Raw genomic sequence first — 14,384 nt, 5'->3', positions numbered from 1 at the left:
GTTGTTTGCAGCTACCAAAAACCATTCTTATTCACCCTCAATCTTTAATTAGTAAAGACTAGGAAATCCTGGATGTGCTATTTGTGGTTCTCATTGCATAGAAACATGTTGAAGTTCCAAGTTTTCTTTTTTTTCCTAATCTATTTAAAATGCACCAACACAGAACTAGCCTAAAATAGAATCTCTATGTAATTGTCAAAATTATAAGTAAATATCTAATACAGAAATCATTGGAGGTTTTAACACTATTATAAACCAAGCTCTGGTACCGAGAATAGATATCCAGTTAAAAAGGCTGCATGTATAACCCACTGATTTCTAGGACTAGCTTGACCTTAATCCAGTGTTTCCTTCCCAAAATGCATGATCTTAAGAATTATCTTAAAAATTTGTTAATACTTTCCCATGTTCTTTTCTTAGAGATTTTTATTTACTAAGTCTGTAGTAAATATATATATTGATGATGATTCTTAAAGAGCCAATAGACTTAAAAGAGGATGTCCCAATTAGTTTTTTCCTTAAGTTTTTTTAAAAGTCCTCCCAAATGATGAGGAAGAAGGAAATGGGATTAAGTTTAACCAATATATATATTTAAATGTTTTTATTGATTTTTAGAGAGGAAGGGAGAGGAATAGAGAGATAGAAACACTGATGAGAAACATCATCAATTGGCTGCCTCCTGCATGCCCCCTACTGGGGATCAAGCCTGCAACCTGGGCATGTGCCCTAACCAGGAATTGAATCAGTGTCCTCTTGGTTCATAGGCTGATGAGTCACACCGGCAGGGCAACCTAAATTTATATTTGTAACAAGCCCATCCAATTGTTTCTCATGATCCACCTAGTTTGGATATTGCCAAGGCATTACAGACCTTTCACTTTCAGGCATTTGAGGAACTCTCCAATTTGTAAGCTCTGGCACAGGTATCCCAAATCGCCTCAAAATCATCCTTATCAGGAACATGGAGCCTAGAGTTAGAAAACCTTGATTCAGTTTCTTCTGCCATTTACTAGCTGTGCAACCTTTATACCAGTCACTGGTCCTGGCACAGTATGTGGAAATAAAACCAACCCTAACCTGCTTCACCAGCTTGTGGAAATCATGAGAATACTTGCAAAAGCACTTTGTAAATTAAGTTGTCATCGTCACAGTAAAATGTCATTAACTCAGCCTCTTCTAATTCATAATGTGTGAACATCGCTGTCTAACCTGCTGTGTTTTTTTCAACATTATCTATAAAGAGATCCTCACCTCCTTTCACATGACAGGCACTGATAGGTATTGGAACACACAGATAAGCAGCACCTTCCTGTTTCACAGCAAAATTATGAGACTGAATGGGCAAGATTAGGGGAGTTTATTTACTGTATTAGTTCTGTTTATGTGACAAGACTGGAGTTTCAGCTATCATTAAAGTAAGCTTGGCAATATTTCTACTGGAAGTTAGCTTGGTGGTGAGCCGTAAATGCCAGTCATTACAGTAAAGCCAATCTGGAGAATGAGTTTTCTACACGTAAGGAATGTTAAGGGAACTTTAAAACTGGCATCTACTGACTAAAAGATACTGTCTTTTCCTGGCCTCTTTGAGAAGCGCATACTAAAGCAATACAGTATTATCGCCTTGGCAATTCAGTGTCATCAGCATAATCTGTAGTTTGGGGTACAGGTAAGGCTGAGACTATAGGTAAGAGATACTGAATCAACCCACTTAACTTGAAGCACTACATTCAGTGAAAACGTTCCCCAGTCTTAATGTCCATGTAGGAGTATACCAAGAGCATGGCATAATGGCACCCTCGGGGACTACAGAGGTACATGTCATTTCTTCTAGCGTTCAGGTCTGTACAAAGAGGACTGTTTTTGCCCCATCCCAGTTGTGTGACCAAGTCTAGTTCTGCCAGCATCTTCACTGTTACCACAGATCACCTCTGCTTGTCCTCCTCACCAGTTTCCCATTCTTCATTCATCCCTGATGAGTCTCTTCCACTCTGCTGTCAGCACATGCTGCTCATCACTCCTCCCACTGCTTTTAAGCAATCTGCCACAGATGCACCCCGGTGACCCGCCTTGTCTAGCTGTTCTCTAGCTGAATGCATGAACTTGAGCAAGCCATTGCCTCTTCAAGCATACTTCCCTTAAAATAGTTCACCTGAAGAGGTCACCCGCAGCCCTCCCAGTTTTGTTAACCTATCATTCTCTTCTGCTTTCTAATGATTTTGCAATTTTCCTACTGACTACACTTTTGTAAAGATTGTCAACCAATTGTAGTATTCATTTTTTTTCCACGAAGCAATTAAACTATATGTTCAATGCTCTGTGGTTAACTTTCTAGCACTTATTAATTACATACATTTACATTTCAATGCCTTTACCACCAAAGAGATTTTCCAAGGAATTTGGTTCGATGTCTCTCTCCAACAATTCAAAAAAGTCTAAAGGTTTTGCAAGGCTTGGGTTCATTTTATCATGTCTTCAAAACAAGGAAACTACATTTTGGTCAACATATCCTAGAATTTAACTTTTTTACTAATTCATCTCAGCCTTACCAATTAGCAATATTTTACTGAAACTTTAAATTGGAAGTCTTTCTTACAAAATGAAAATCTACTTGCAACAATTGTGTAAAGATCTGGGGATGAATAATAATATAGTAAGAATATTCTTTTAATATTAAGATTAGTTGGTTTCCTATAACAATTTCCTAAAACTTAGATGAAGAAAGGTAGCTTATTACCAATGCTACTCAAGGACCTCTTTTTTATCTCATTGTATCCCACTCTTCCAAAACTGTTATCTCAACCCTGTTGCAGTAATTTTATAACCAGTCTTTATCTAACCACCTTTGGTTTAATTTCCATCTAGCTTTTTCCTCACCTGAGGTTTTCAAACAAAGAGGAAAAAGGTATACAACTTATTTTACAGCACAAAACCAAAAGTTATAAAACACCCCATCCCCAACTGAACCTCAAGGAAAAAAATATTCTTTCACTATTTATTATTTACTGTGCACTTCTGAGGGGCTTATAGTTTAGAACAAGATAATGCATGCCAATACAGGGATGCATATGCATGCTTACACACACACACACACACACACACACACACACACAGCAACGACTACAATGGGAAATGGAGAAAAGCCCACAAGAAAGAACAAAACAAGTACTATCAGAGTTCTAACAGCACATGATCATTTCCATGTGGACAGCTGCAAGGAAAAATTCCAAAGCTGGACTCTGGGAGAGGGTAAAACTTCAAAATGAGAAAGAAAGTGCAATCTAAGAAAGAGCACTCCCGGCAGTGAAATAAACGTTCAACAACCACTGAAACGACTAAATGTCTCTGCACAAGCCAAACCACAGAGAACTGGGAAGAAGCTGGAAAAAGGTACAGGCATGCCTGGGACACAGTAAGTCATTCAGGGATGCACCCAAGAGAGGATGCTCAGTATCACAGTTGAGATGTTTGCACTAAATAGTTTCCTTCCTTCTTCATTACACCCCAAATTGGGGATTCCTGCTGGCACTGAATTGGCACCAATGACCAATGGTTGACAATATAAATATATGTTATAATATATAACAATATATATAATATCAAGTTACTACATAGTTAATGTGCCAGGCACTGCACTATTTTACATAAAATAAGTGTTCTCTTCTCATTTACCCTTCACAATAATCCTATGAAACAGGCACTAGTATTATTCTCATTTTGTGGAGATTTTTACTACCTGAATGTTAATAAGTACAGGACCTAGAATTCAAGTCTAGGTTTGAGTCTCCAAGGCCTCAAGTTTGACCTCCAAATAGGAAACTGGACATTGCACAGAAAGGAAGAACAGAAAAAGTGGGGATGGGGGGAGACAATGGGGACTGGTGGGAGGGTGTGTGGGTGAAGGAGATATTCTAGTTCAGAGGACAGAGGCTGAACTTCTAATTCCAGGAAACCTTCCTCCTCAGTTTGTCCTCCAAGTAAGCGCATGCTTTTATTTATTTATTTATTCCTCACCCAAGGACATGAGAGAGAGAGAGGGAGGGAGGGAAGGAAGGGAGGGAAAGAGAAACATCAATCGATTGCCTTCTGCACATGCCCCAATGGAGGACCAAACCCACAACCCAGGTATGTACCCTGACAGGGAATCAAACCAACAACCTTTCAGTGCACCGGACAACACTCAACCAACGGAGTCACTCCAGCCGGGCAAGGCATGCTTTTAGGACTGATTCTGCAGCTGCATCTGCTGCTTCTTACACAGTTCTAGCACTAGTGCTCTAAGGGCACCCTGCTAACTCCCATCTGGAGATCTTGTTCCATTTAGGCCCATGGACTCTGTTTTCAGAAATAAAGTACAAATGAATAAATATCTTTCAGAATTTTTATAACTAAATTCATTTGTTTCTGTGCCCTCCTACAGCTGTCTACTTTTTGAAAACAATACAAACAAAAAACAAGTTTTAAAAAACAAACAATAAAAAAAAACCTCTACTATGAACATTAGCTCACCAGCAAGAACAGGGACCCTAGAGTTTCCCGAATGTCAACAGGGAACACATTACATTTACCAAGATGGACCTCCAGAGAGTCGCTAAGTCTATTTGAGAATGCCAGAGCGATAAACAGAAAACAGCATCAAGGTCAGGTCCAGCCATATATTGAGCACCTTAGTGCCTTTCCAAGTTTTCTCAGGCAGCAACAAGATTCATGGTTGCAAATCTGAAGAAAATCCTGACCTACTTGATTCTAAAATCAAGTAGCTATTTTGCAATACTTCCAGAAACACCAAACATGTGCAAACTTGAGAGTGTGCCTTCAATCAAAAAGCAATAAAGTTTCTAGGTATAAAGGAATCCACCTCCACACACTATGCAATCTGTAAGCTAATCACCAATACACACAGCATGTAGATGTTGCAGAATAGACAACTTGATTTCAAATCCTGATTCTGTAACCCACTAGCTATGAAACTGAAGACAAAGGATGTCATTAACCTAAGTTTCCATTTCCTCCTCTGGGAATAATGCAATACAGTTAAAGAGAGAGTAAAGGTAATCTATGTTTTCAAGCCTCAGAGCACCAATATACTCAATGGTGAAAAAATGAAATCTTTACCTGTAAGATCAGAAGCAAGATAAGTAAGCCCACTCTCGCCACTGTTGTTCAATATAGAGGCCCGGTGCACAAAATTCGTGGGGAGCAGGCCTAAGCCAGCAGGCAGAATCCCTCTCGCAGTCCGGGACCCCTCAATCCTTGCACCCCAACTGCTCACTGATCCTTACCCACTAGGCTCACTGATCCTTAGCGCTGCCACAAAGGTGGGACAGGATCCCGCCACCACCCACTGCACTCGCCAGCCGTGAGCTGGCTTCTGGCTGAGCAGCGTTCTCCCTGTGGGAGCACACTGACCACCAGGAGGCAGCTCCTGTGTTAAGCATCTGCCTCCTGGTGGTCAGTGCACATCATAGTGACTGGTCATTCTGGTTATTCCGCCACAACAGTCACTTAGGCTTTTATTGTACAGATTTTATAGATAATACTGGAAGTCTTATCCAGAGCAATTAGGATAGAAAAAAGAAATAAAAGATAGTTAAGTTGGGAATGAAGAAGTAAAACTGCCACTTTTTGCAGATGGCATGATTCTTTATATAGAAAACCCTAAAGACTCTAACAAAAAACTTTTAGAAAAACAATAAAAAAATACCATAAAGTTGCAAGATATAAAATCAATGTACAAAAATCCAATGTGTTCCTTTATACCAGTGGTTCTCAACCTTCCTAATGCCGCGACCCTTTAATACAGTTCCTCATGTTGTGGTGACCCCCAATTTCATTGTTACAAATTGAACATAATTAAAGCATAGTGATTAATCACAAAAACAATATGTAATTATATATGTGTTTTCCAATGGTCTTAGGCGACCCCTGTGAAAGGGTTGTTCGACCCCCAAAGGGGTCGCGACCCATAGGTTGAGAACCGCTGCTTTATACTAACAATGATATCTCAGAAAAAGAAAGAAAAAAAATTTCCTTTTGCAATTACAACAAAAATAAAAAACCTAGAAATAAACTTAACAAAGGATGTAAAGTACCTATATACGGACTACTACAAGACATTATTAAAAGAAACTGAAAAAGACACAAAGAAATGGAAAGATACTCCATGTTCATGAATTAGAAGAATCAACATGGTTAAAATGGCCATATTACCCAAAGCAACACACAGATCTAATGCAATCGCCATCAAAAATTACAATGGCATTTTTTTCAAGAAAAGAAAAAAAAGTTATCAGATATGTCTGGAAACACAAAAGACTCCGAAGAGTCAAAGCAATTCTGAGAAAAAGCACTTAAAATGAACCTTGAAATGTGTACTAAAGAAGCCAGTCACAAAAGGACAAATATTGTATGATTCCATGTATATGAAATATCCAGAATAGGTAAATGTATACAGAATGTAAATTAGTGGTTGACCAGGACTCAAGGGGTTTGGGGTTCGGGGCTGACAGCTAATGGGTACAGGGTTTCTTTTAAGGAGGATGAAATTGTTCTAAAATTAGACTGCAATGATGATTGTACAACCCTGTAACTATGATAAAAATCTTGAATTGTACTTTTAATGGGTTCAAGTGTATGGTATATGAATTATATCTCAAAGATATTTTAAAAATCTAACCCATTAGCTGATTAGTGGATCCTTTTTCTTTCCTTCCTAGAGAAATATCCTCTCCATTAAAAACTAAAAGAGCTCAGAGTGCTTTCTTGGGTTTGAAGCTATAATATATCTTGGCTTTGGAAATATGCTTACATCTCTTTGCATCTCTTCTCCACTTTATTTCAAATATCAATCATTTTTTATGAAGTCCAATGAATGCAAAATATTTATGCCAGGATAGATAAATACAAAATGTATCTACACTCAAACTAAATCCTACAGATTACATTCTCTATTACTCCCCAACAATAACTGTTCTGTTTTAGTACAAACTGACCACCTTTGTTAACAATCTTCTTTTGAGTACTTGCTACAGTGACTTTCAAACAACTAAAGCTCCACTTTCACAGGATCTCTTTGTTCTCCTAAGAAATACAGGGAGTATGGCATCAAATGACAGCCAAAACAATCTTTCCCTGTTAAAACTGGCTAAACCCATCTGCTAAGGGCCTAGCGACATCAGCATTATTCACTTAAGTGGGAATGTTACAGGAGCAACCTAGAGAAGAGATAATCTTGCTCTTGGTTAGGAGATAACGGAGACAAATTAGAATATGGGTCAACTAATGGATAACGGTCTTAAAAACCTAATTAGACTAAGGAATCTCTTGTCTGGAATATTTTTACTGATTGCAAAGGGAACCTGTATTTAGGGATTTTTCCAAACTTTCTTTAAAATATATTTTTATTGATTCCAAGAGAGGATGGGAGAGGAAGAGAGAGATAGAACCATCAATGATGAGAATCATTGACAGGCTGCCTCCTGCACGGCCCACACTGGGAATTAAGCTGGCAACCCGAGCATAGGCCCTGACTGGGAATAGAACCATGACCTCCTAGTTCATAGATCAATGCACAACTACTGAGACACCCCAGCTGGGGCAAGCTTTTGTTTTTAAGTTTAGAAGAGCTTATATTTGATCAACATGCCAGTTACTGTGGGAAAATACAGAAAAGTCCCTCTCAGAATCTAAATATGAGGAGAAATTAAACATAGTCACATGAAGAGACTTAAGAATAACAAGGATAAAAATATACTATCAACTCAATGCACATCCTATATAATAAAAGCCTAATATGCTAAGTGTCCGGTTGTCCATTCAACCAATCAAAGCGTAATATGTTGATGCTATGCGAAGGTCGCTCAACCGCTCACTATGATGTGCACTGACAACCAGGGGGCAGACAGTCAACCGGTCAACCAGTGACTATGACATGCAATGACCACCAGGGGGCAAACACACTGACCGATAGATTAGCTTGCTGCTAGGGTCCAGCCCAGTGGTTCCCAAACTTATTTGGCCTACCGCCCCCTTTCCAGAAAAAATATTACTCAGCGCCCCCTGGAAATTAATTTTTTTTTAAATTTTAATAGCAATTAAACAGAAAGATATATGCCCCCAAATGCACTTGTGGCCATCACCACCCCCCCGGATCGCTGCAGCGCCCACCAGGGGGCGGTAGCGCCCACTTTGAGAATCACTGGTCCAGCTGATCAGGACTGAGCAAGATGGGCTGGATATGCTCTGGAATCCTCTCCGATCGTGCACTAGTGGGGTCCCTCGGCCTGGCCTGCACCCTCTTGCAACCCGGGACCCCTCGGGGGATGTCGGAGAGCCAGTTTCGGCCTGATTCTGCAGGCCAGACCAGGCCAGGCCGAAGGTCCCCACTGGTGCACGAATTCATGCACTGGGTCTCTAGTCACTATATAATACTTAAAATATTGACTTGATTATGGAGAGGAAGATGTTAAATGAACACTACTTTCTAGTACTAGAAAGTAGGCGATGCCTCCTTAATACTGCCTGCTACTTGCTTTTATTTAAAGAAGGGTGCACAGGTCCAAGTAAGTAATTCTATAAGGGAGAAAACTTATTTGTACTACTTACTAATATATACAAATATTAATTCTAAACTCCTAATCTTGGTTGAACAAATTACCTATTTTTTAAGCACAATTTAACTCTATTTCTTCAAGTGTCATCTCTGCTGGTTTGTTCTTCAAATTATTTTAAGTTCACCCCTCCAACTGATACAAAGATCTGGTTTCTACTCTTAATAATGTTGTTTCTTAAGATTCCCTGAATTTGGAGTGATAAAGGAAGTACTTTAGGATCCAGACCACAACTTATAAGTAATGTTACAAATAATTTGGTCATTTCTTGTGCTTAAATATTTTAAAAAAGAGAGATTTTCCAACAATTCAGGGTAATCTCAACAATATTTCACTCTATGACACTATGATCCTCTCTGTTATATTCCAGTTCAAATTTCATTTCTAAATCTTTTAGACATTTCCCTTAATTTATCAAAAATCCTTCCTCTGGGATCAAATCTTTTCAATACAAATATTACTCATCAAATGACAATGTCATCTCACTTGACTTCTACTGTGATCTCATATAGATGACTTAGGCCATCTGAGTTCTCAGCCACAATGGTCAATTATAGATATTTTTTTTTTAAAGCTACTAACATTAGAATTTGCTTACAAATTACAGAACTTCATCTTGATATATGATTTCTTAAGACACTGGAATCTTGTGTAACTATTTCAAAAGTCCACAATCAAGTTCTCTGAACCTCACAATCAAAAACTTGGGCAAGCTAATTGTGAAATTATAATCTTGATTATGAACAAGTTGAGCACTTCACTTGTACTTTCAATGATTTTTTTTAAAGTGATTTTTAAAAATTAGTCCTATATTAATAGCTACTTCACATAGAGGACAGACCTCTCACATATATATTCCTATTTGAGATGTTTTCTTTATGTTGCCACCCCAAAAAGTTATTTAAATGTATTTGAATGAATAATGAATATGGAGTAACATTATTTGTGTACCTTACTTTAACCTAGTCTGATAGCAACTTCTAAACACTCCAGAATTCAATAAAATTCTTGGTGGGAGGAAACCAAGATGGCGGCATAGGTAAACACCGGAGATTGCTGCTGCAAACAACCACTTCAAAAATACAACTAAAAGACGGAACGGACATCACCCAGAACCACAGGAAGGCTGGCTGAGGAGGATTCTTCAACTAGAAGGAAAGAGAACAGCATACCGAGGCTCAGAGGAGGCGCAGTGTGGAAAATTTAAAGGTGCGGAGGTGCGCGCGGAGCCAGCTGGTGGCTGAGGGCGCGGTTGTCGTTTTTAATCAGGAGGGAGTCTCAGACTCTGAGCTCCAGATCCGGGCAAGTCTCTAGGGACTCAGACTCAAACGGGAGAAGCGGGATTGTCTGGCATCAGTCAGAATGTGAGGGCAGCTTTCTCTCTGAGGTTTGCAGCAGTTGCTGGAGTTCTGAGAAGCAGAACCTCTGGGAATGGGACTGAGAGCAGCCATAACTGCTCCCTCCACCCACCCTGTTGATACCCTGTGACCCGACCCACCTGACCCACCCGACCCGCCCAAGCCCTGCACAGAGCCATTTGCTGGATAGCCTCAGGCAAAGGCTAGATTAGCACCTCTCCAGAGGACAGAAGTTTTCCCATTGCAGACATGGCTGATTCTCACAGCCAGTTGGTCTGGTGGTCAAATCCCTCTAGTATTAACTACAACAATCAAGGCTCAACTAGAAGACTGCGCAAAAAGACCACAAGGGGATGCATCAAGAACGCATAAAAAATGCGGACAAAAAAACATGACAGAAATGGAGGATATAGAACTAAAAAACGCACTTTTGAGGGCTTTCAATAATTTGCTAGAAACTGCCAATAAACTTGATGAGAGCCTCAAGAAAACTAATGAGACTCTCGATGTTGTGATAAAGAACCAACTAGAAATTAAGCATTCGCTGACTGAAATAAAGAATATTATACAGACACCCAACAGCAGACCAGAGGAGCGCAAGAATCAAGTCAAAGATTTGAAATGCGAGGAAGCAAAACACACCCAACCGGAAAAGCAAAATGAAAAAAGAATCCGAAAATACGAAGATAGTGTAAGGAGCCTCTGGGACAGCTTCAAGCGTACAAACATCAGAATTATAGGGGTACCAGAAGATGAGAGACAGCAAGATATTGAAAACCTATTTGAAGAAATAATGGCAGAAAACTTCCCCCACCTGGTGAAAAAAATGGACTTACAGGTCCAAGAAGCGCAGAGAACCCCAAACAAAAGGAATCCAAAGAGGACCACACCAAGACACATCATAATTAAAATGCCAAGAGCAAAAGACAAAGAGAGAATCTCAAAAGCAGCAAGAGAAAGAGACTCAATTACCTACAAGGGAATACCCATACGACTGTCAGCTGATTTCTCAACAGAAACTTTGCAGGCCAGAAGGGAATGGCAAGAAGTATTCAAAGTGCTGAATACCAAGAACCTACAACCAAGATTACTTTATCCAGCAAAGCTATCATTCAGAATTGAAGGTCAGATAAAGAGCTTCACAGATAAGGAAAAGCTAAAGGAGTTCATCACCACTAAACCAGTATTATACGAAATGCTGAAAGGTATCCTTTAAGAAGAGGAAGAAGAAGAAAAAGGTAAAGATACAAATTATGAACAACAAATACGCATCTATCAACTAGTGAATCTAAGAATCAAGTGAGTAAATAATCTGATGTACAGAATGAACTGGTGATTATAATGAATCAGGGACATAGAAAGGGAATGGACTGACTATTCTTGGGGGGGAAAGGGGAGTGGGAGATGTGGGAAGAGACTGGACAAAAATCGTGCACCTTTGGATGAGGACAGTGGGTGGGGAGTGAGGGTGGAGGGTGGGGCGGGAACTGGGAGGAGGGGAGTTATGGGGGGGAAAAAGAGGAATAAATGTAATCTGAACAATAAAGATTTAATTAAAAATAAAAAAAAATAAAATTCTTGGTGAAGTGAACATTCAATTATAAAACTGCAGAATAATCACATCAGAGAATGACTACAACATATCACTTAGTTTTAAAAAAAAAAAAACACGCTAAAAGAAACGAAAAGATAAGAAACAAAAAAAAGTAGAAAAAAAAAGCAAGCACAAGACTTTCCTGCAGGCAATATTCTCAGCTTCTCCAATCTGACTTTCCTCTTCCATTTTCAAAATCCTCCGACTGGACGGAACAAGGTCCATTTGTTTAGCTCACTCTTTGTGAGAATACTTTTTTCTGCACAATATATTTTTGATTTCTACATGAAGAGTGACCATTTTTGCAGAAGCAATAGTTCTTACTACTTTTTAGATTCCACAACAGTTTAGCGAGGATTTTTTTTTTGTAAATTACATGAAATTGGCCGAATCCAAGTGATTCCAAGGAGCAGAAAGACTTTGTAAATTCTATGTCCTCTTCCCCCAGACCTCAACCCTACCACTCCACCCCACCCCTGCCCGCCCCCAAAAAAACTCAACAGAATGCTTTTGCCATCCTTAGCAGAGGGCCAGTGTTCAAATCAAACGAAAAACTTTTATCTCTAAAACACTACTAAGGCGCGAACCAAGGTGGGTGGAGTGTAACTGAAAAGGCTGCAAGGAGTCTGACCGACTACGTGCCCTGAACCCCGGACGGCTTCAATGACACGAGCCCCGGAGAGTTCGGTCCAGATTTCTTCCGCACCTACCAAGTGGCACTGTGGAGTCGCTGAGTTACGCCACGAGTGTGTTTAGCTAGCACTTAGAAACTCTGCAAGTCTAGGCGAGCCGGACATGGCTAAGGCGGCGGCTCGGGACGCAGGAGTTTCGGGAAGGAGGGGAGGAGAGTTGGAGAAGGGAGGCCACGCGCTGGGCCCGGAACTGGCCGGGGCCCCGGTCGCGCGAGCAGCTACAAGAGAGAGGAAGCGGGTGGCGCTGGATCCGACTCACCTGCCCATTCACCGAGTTCTGGTCCAACTCCAGGCCTGTGATCCAAACCCCAGACTTGAAAGGCCGTGAAGAGCGAGTACGAGATGCGCAGGGCGAGGTAGGCCACGGTGCCCGCGCCCACCCAGTACAGGAAGCCGGCGGCAGGGAAAGCGCTCTCCATGGCTTTCAACCAGGCCTTACTACCCTCGTGAATGAAAAAACAAAAACAAAAAACTAATGAATGAAACCTGGAAGAGGCGCCCGTAGTGAAGCAGAGGACGACCCTAATAGGCGCCGCTCCGACACTTTATCTGCCTAAACCCCGTCCACAACGCCATATGCGTGCCACCATTGGTGATCTATTGTTTCCTTTGAGCGTATGCTCCAGCCATTGGCTAATTTCAGTTTCTTTTCCCCGCCCATATCCCCTCCCTTGCGCTAACCGAGGCGGGTTTCCGTTCTAGAGAGGCTGATCCCCAGCCAATCAAGATTCAGCCCCGCCCTACAGGTCGCCTCGCCCCCCCGAGGGAGGGCGCCGGTCTCACCCCACGAAATAACCCAGGTCTTTCATTGGCTGCAGCGGTCCTCGCGATTGCGGAAGACTGCACTCCGATTGGCCACTCAGACCCAGCCTGGTTTGAAGAGGGAATGGGATCAGAGAAGCCACTAGTGAACAGGCAGATTGTAGTAAGCAGCCGCCATGGAGCCAGGGTGTCATTTTCAGCTCTTTAGAAAGTATTTTATCATTGTTAACTGTGCTGTGATGGTTCCCATTGTTGTAATGTACCCCGCGAATCACACAAGGACGCCTCAAGAAGTCGAATTAGAGAGTCACATTTATTGCAAATCCGGGACTATGAGGGGGCATTTCACTCTCCAGATCGCATAGCGATAAGGTGGCCACAACACCAGATTTATATAGGCAAAGATCACAAATGTATTGATTGCATCCCAAGGTTTGGAATGAGGAACCTGGTTTGCAAAAAAAGCAGTTTACAGAAGCAGAAGCAGTTTTACTTAAGCATGTTATCTAAATTATAGTTTTGGGTCTCCCGGATCACTGAGTCAACAGGGACACGTTAACTAGAGCCCTCTGACCTTGGGATAATTGTGCTGACCTTCCCAGGTAAAGGAAAATGTGTTTTCTAAGACCAGTATGACCACAACCCATGGGATATTCACATTACAATCAATAGGGTATTTAATTGAATGGGATAATTTATATAATTCAGAAAATCAAAATAACTTTTCTATTATTTTAGCAAACAAGTACAGAAACCAAACAGCAGGGTTAAAGTTAAACTATAGTTTCTACCTGAGATGATTGCTACCATACTTCACCATAAACCTTTCCAGATAAAGTCTTGCATCTGCTGCTCCTGTGCCTTCTCACAGCACCTCTTTGCTCTGGTGACACTCACTCATTTAGGGCCTTTCGAATGCCCGGCCTTCCTCCCGGACAGACGAAGCATTAAACTACAAACATAGTTCCCAGAACCTTGGAGTTCAAAGCAAATGGCTTCATGGAGATAAATTACTAATACACTATGACACAGAACTGTAAAATGAATGAAAAATATAGGAACACAGCTTGGTGTACAATTAGTTTGGGGAAGGAACTCCATGTTTTAAATGGGCATTAACGAATGATGTTTTTCTTTTACTTTCTCTTTTTATTTCCTTTGTTGTTGTTGTTGGAAAGTGAGTTGTGAGGGGGCACAAAAATGTGCAATATGGGAACTATCTCAGCAAAATTCCAGAGGAGTGAGTCCATAAAATACGTTTACGAAACTGTGTAGTCCTAGTCGGTTTGGCTCAGCGGATAGAGCGTCGGCCTGTGGACTGAAGGGTCCCAGGTTCGATTCCAGTCAAGGGCATGTACCTTGGTTTCGGGCA

General features: G+C 40.8%; 1 protein-coding gene across 1 annotated transcript in view; it reads right to left on the bottom strand.

Moving 5' to 3' along the window:
* Positions 1 to 12,868, bottom strand: part of HSD17B12 (hydroxysteroid 17-beta dehydrogenase 12) — a 127,233-nt gene extending 114,365 nt beyond the window's left edge. The window contains exon 1 of the mRNA XM_070427832.1: positions 12,510 to 12,868. Within this exon, the coding sequence (XP_070283933.1) occupies positions 12,510 to 12,669 (160 nt within the window). The 5' untranslated portion in view covers positions 12,670 to 12,868. The remainder of the gene's footprint in view (positions 1 to 12,509) is intronic.
* Between the last annotated feature and the right edge of the window lie 1,516 nt (positions 12,869 to 14,384).

This window comes from Myotis yumanensis, unplaced genomic scaffold (assembly GCF_028538775.1).
Source record: "Myotis yumanensis isolate MYYU_CA2020_CCGP unplaced genomic scaffold, mMyoYum1.0.hap1 SCAF_10, whole genome shotgun sequence".
In the NCBI taxonomy this organism is placed as follows: domain Eukaryota; kingdom Metazoa; phylum Chordata; class Mammalia; order Chiroptera; family Vespertilionidae; genus Myotis; species Myotis yumanensis.
The sequence above is the reverse complement of the archived record's forward strand: the minus strand, read 5'-3'. Positions and strand labels throughout refer to the sequence as shown.